The 4,428-nt window shown below is 35.1% G+C and overlaps 1 protein-coding gene across 1 annotated transcript; it reads right to left on the reverse strand.

Annotated features, from left to right (window-relative positions):
• Positions 1-596: 596 nt before the first annotated feature.
• Positions 597-4,123, reverse strand: LOC139875041 (protein ELC-like). Its single transcript, XM_071862422.1, has 2 exons — positions 2,878-4,123; positions 597-919 (listed from the first exon to the last, which is right to left on the reverse strand). The coding sequence occupies exon 1, from the start codon at positions 4,109-4,111 to the stop codon at positions 2,909-2,911; it is 1,203 nt and encodes a 400-aa protein (XP_071718523.1). The 5' UTR covers positions 4,112-4,123; the 3' UTR covers positions 597-919; positions 2,878-2,908.
• Between the last annotated feature and the right edge of the window lie 305 nt (positions 4,124-4,428).

A 4,428-nucleotide genomic window follows, 5' to 3' on the forward strand; every position in this document is an offset into this window, starting at 1 on the left:
ACATAATATATTCACCAATTGCCTGATAAGTCAATTATTATGCATCTTCTCTTTCTCACTTTTCCACCTATCAATTTATCTTAAAATTTTAAGCCTACATATCATGTACTATATGTCAAAAATTGGATTGTAGGCGATAATATAGAAAATGAAAGTTCAAATGTATATACATAACAAAGCAACATAAAAAACTTGCACTTTGCATATGTCAATCACATCACATCCTAAATATTTAAAAATAATAATAATAATAATAAAATAAAAATAAATAAATATAACTAGTAGATACAACACACAATTGGCCTTAAAATCAAAAATCATATAGTATATTTATAGTATTAACCAAGTGGAAACCGATATACAATTTATAAACTATCCTGTTTCAGAACAAAAATAATTTTCACTTGATCAGAAAGATTAGTCTTTCAACTTGTTTTAGCAGATACTATAACAGAATGTTATGTTAGGAATTCATTAAAATGTACGTAACACAGTATAATATTTCTGTAACTTGAGCCATATTTTTTTTTCCCACAAATACAAACACAAATTGGATAAAATGAAGGTATCATATAGAGACAGTTTTTCAACATGGCACACTATACCAGGAGGTATTGTTAGAAGAATATTAAGGGATTAACAAAATGGTACCAGTACGCTGTAAATGTAAATAAGCTAATTCTATACTATCAGTTGGCTGCCACCACTATTATAGTATAAATAATCATCACTTAATCACGTAACCACAACCAACAAGCTGATGAACAACACACATCATGTATTTGAATCTAATAGAATCCCAATCAAAGTAAGATTATAAAATTCTTGCACTGTCCAACGCCCAAGCTGGATCAATCTTCAAGGACTATCTTGGAAGCGAGAAGTTAATGTTCAGGGAGCAAATAAGTATCAACAGAAACTGAAATATATCCAGTATATAATAGTTTTAGATTATATTAAAAAAAGTCAAAGACTTATAGAGGAAGAAGCAATGTGGATTTCAACAAACTTTAACTAACATCACAAGCTAAGTTTATGATTTGACAATGTTATTCTATTTCACTAAATCATAAGCTTCTTCTAAGGAGCTTATTTTTTAAGCTCTACGATTTAATAAGCTCTACCTTTTTTCTTGTACCAAACAAAGCTCCTCAAAACCATAAGCTCTACATTTTTTAGGAGAGTGATTCGTACACAATCAAATTTTATCCGTACACAACCAAATATGCTTTATAATGTTGTACAAAATAACACTGTAATGCATGTTTAGTTTTGTATGGATAAAATTTGGCTGTGTACGGATCATCACCCCCGTTTTTAAGCTCCTGTAAGCTCTTAAAATAGGTCATCCAAACACACACACACACACACACACACACACACACACAAAAAATGAGCATATGCTAAACGATAGACTCAAGGGTTGACAAACAGATGCAAAAGTGAGAACCAATATTGTAAGTATTGCTTAAATTCAACTTTGTAAATCCTCTAACATTTTCAAAGTTTCCAACTAACTGCAACTAATTTGGAATTTAAACCAATGATTTCTTGCTATTACTAGCGGTTCTAATGTCCACATGATAACAAATGTTTTAGCTATGCCTGGCAAACGGGTCAGGTTGGGTCGGTTTGGGTAACGGGTCAAAATGGTTTTGAGTTGAATTGGGTCATGGGTCAAACGGGTCAATGGGTCAGGTTGGGTCGGTTTGGGTAACGGGTCAAAACGGGTCACAGGTCAGTTGGGTCAAATGGGTTACATCACTTTTTTTTTTTACATTTATTACATTATTTTAGTTATTATTATTTATTATATATACATAAGAACTATTAATATACATAATAAATGATATAACCATGAATGCTTTTATAAATTTTTGACGGATGAAACTTTTTGTGCTCGACCCATTTGACCCATTCACAAAACCCATTAGACCCATTTCTATTTATTGATCTTTGAGTATTGATACCCATTAGACCCGTTCATTTTTTTTATAGGACTCAATAGGTTGGAGCTAAATCCATTTGGATCTTTTTTTAAGTTTTGATTTACATTGTTAGGCTTAATTTTTCTCAAAACCCAATTGACCTGGAAGCTTGACCCATTTGACCCGAATTTGAGTGTATGGGTCACAACTGCCAGGCCTAGTTTTAGCTCATAACTATTAAAGAAGCTAAAGAGGCAAGAATCACAAAGATCAACTTAAACTTGACATGTCTTCACCACCATAAGAAATAACATTATGAAAAAACAGTGACAGTATAACTTATTGGAACTGGTAAAAAAAAACTTCAGATAATATATGCTAATATAATAGATCCGTATGCCTATAATGGTTCTATGATCAACAACCAAAAATAAGATGCACTGATGGTTAATAGCATGTAATGATATTGCAACAATATTTATTGTAATCTTGACAGATCAGGGTAAATATAAAAGCACTAAAAAGTACAAAAACAATTACATGCAATACTTTGAGAATCAGTTTCTAGTGTTTAGTTAACCTTTTTTTTGCCCTTTTTGAGCATATTATAATTTTTTAGGGTTATATAATCAGTTTGATACAAGCAACAAAAAACTAAACATTAAATGGAAAAGTTGAAAAAAAAAGATTCATTATCAAAACTTCAGAAACACATCCAAATACTATATCCTGCCACATGTGTAGCTGCAGCTCATCATCTCAATTTGATTACTTAAACTATATTCCTAAATAATGGCAGTAATATTTTCCTTTGTTATATTAAATCCCTTAAATAGTAAAGAATACAAATTCACAGACCTTAATTTTAACAAGTAACAGATATAAAATGATGTGACAACAAAAAAACATGACCCATTAGATCACTAAATAGAGGTCAAGTTCAACATACCACACAACACGAAAACCAACTGGGTCAACGCTCAAACAGCATATGGGGGTGCTCTAGACGCCATACTTGAAACATGTGCTTGCATCTGAACAGCCCGAACTTTCGCAGACGTTGCACGCTGAAAAAACTGTTCACGTGACAATAATCTCACATTTCTCAAATAAAGATCAACAGGTATCGCCCCTTCTTGAACCGCTTTATCCAACGCATAAATGACATCCTCGATAGCAAGATCAGCAGCTGTACACTCCAACATCTGTTTCGATAACGAATCACTCGGTTCAAACGCATCATCAACGTTATTCAATACATTCCCTCCCAATTTCCCCTCATTCTCTCTAACCCAACCTTCTAACACATCAGTATTCATCAAAACCATCTGCAATTGCTGCTCTAAACCCTCCTTTTCGGCCTGCATTTCTCGTAACCCATTCGATAATTCTTCTTCTCGTTGCCGTAACACCGCTTGGGCGCTAAACATCCCTTCCATTTCAACCTCCCTCTTTTTCCTCAACTCCTCAACATCCACGTGTACATTTTCAACCAATTTATTAATCGCATTCCGCCGATAAACCTCGTTAGGATCTTCAGTTGCCGTGGTAATCGTGCCGCTGCCGTACGGCGATGGTGGATATGATCGCGGCGGTATCGCCGGCCGTATTGATCCCGATCCTGATCCCGTATTAAAACTAGGATTCGGATTAGGGTTTGGATTAGGGTTAGGGTTTGGTCTACGTTGCGAATACAAGGGCGGATCGATACCGAAATAATGCGACAAACTGCGAGCTAAATCGACTAAATTAGAGCTAGGATAAACCCAATTTTGTAAGTAAGGGATTGTAACTAAACCTGAAGGGCTAACAAAAGCGTGTTGACGTTTGATGATCATATCGCGCGTGGGATTCACGTAAACAAACGGCGGGTGGCGAGGGTAAGATTCCATAAGCCAGATGACAACGGGGATGTTGTAAGTAACGGTTTGAAAGACCATCGGAACTGTGCCGTCGGATTGAAGGAGGTTAACGGAACGGCCATCGTTATGAGTAAAAGTAGCGGTTTTAGGGTGGAGAGAAGGGTAGGCTTCGGAGAGAGCAAGGAGATGGTTACGGATTAACCATTTGACGTCTTCGGAGTATGGGAGGGATTGTGGGCCCCGTTGAGAGAGGACGGAACTGAGGAATTGTTGGGTGTATTGTGCGGTGGATGGCGACGGAGATGGCTGTGGATGGACCATTTTTTGATTGGGGAATTTTGATCGATCTCAGAGGTGGGAGGTTTTTAAGACGACTTTTTATTTTATTTTTGAATTTTGGGTTTTTATTTATATAATTGGGTGGAGAAAACATTTTATATGTGATTTTGACCCGGATATTTCTGATTCAATTGATCAACACGCTGTTGCAATTCAATTACATTGATAATTTTTTACATATTACCTAAGAGAAAAAGTTATGAATAGTAGCCAGAAAATCATACTACCTAAGAGAAAAAGTTATGAATAGTAGCCAGAATCATTTTCGACTTTTTACTTTTTTTTAAATTTTAATTTTC

The sequence above is a fragment of the Rutidosis leptorrhynchoides genome, chromosome 1, assembly GCF_046630445.1.
Source record: "Rutidosis leptorrhynchoides isolate AG116_Rl617_1_P2 chromosome 1, CSIRO_AGI_Rlap_v1, whole genome shotgun sequence".
Taxonomy (NCBI): Eukaryota; Viridiplantae; Streptophyta; class Magnoliopsida; order Asterales; family Asteraceae; genus Rutidosis; species Rutidosis leptorrhynchoides.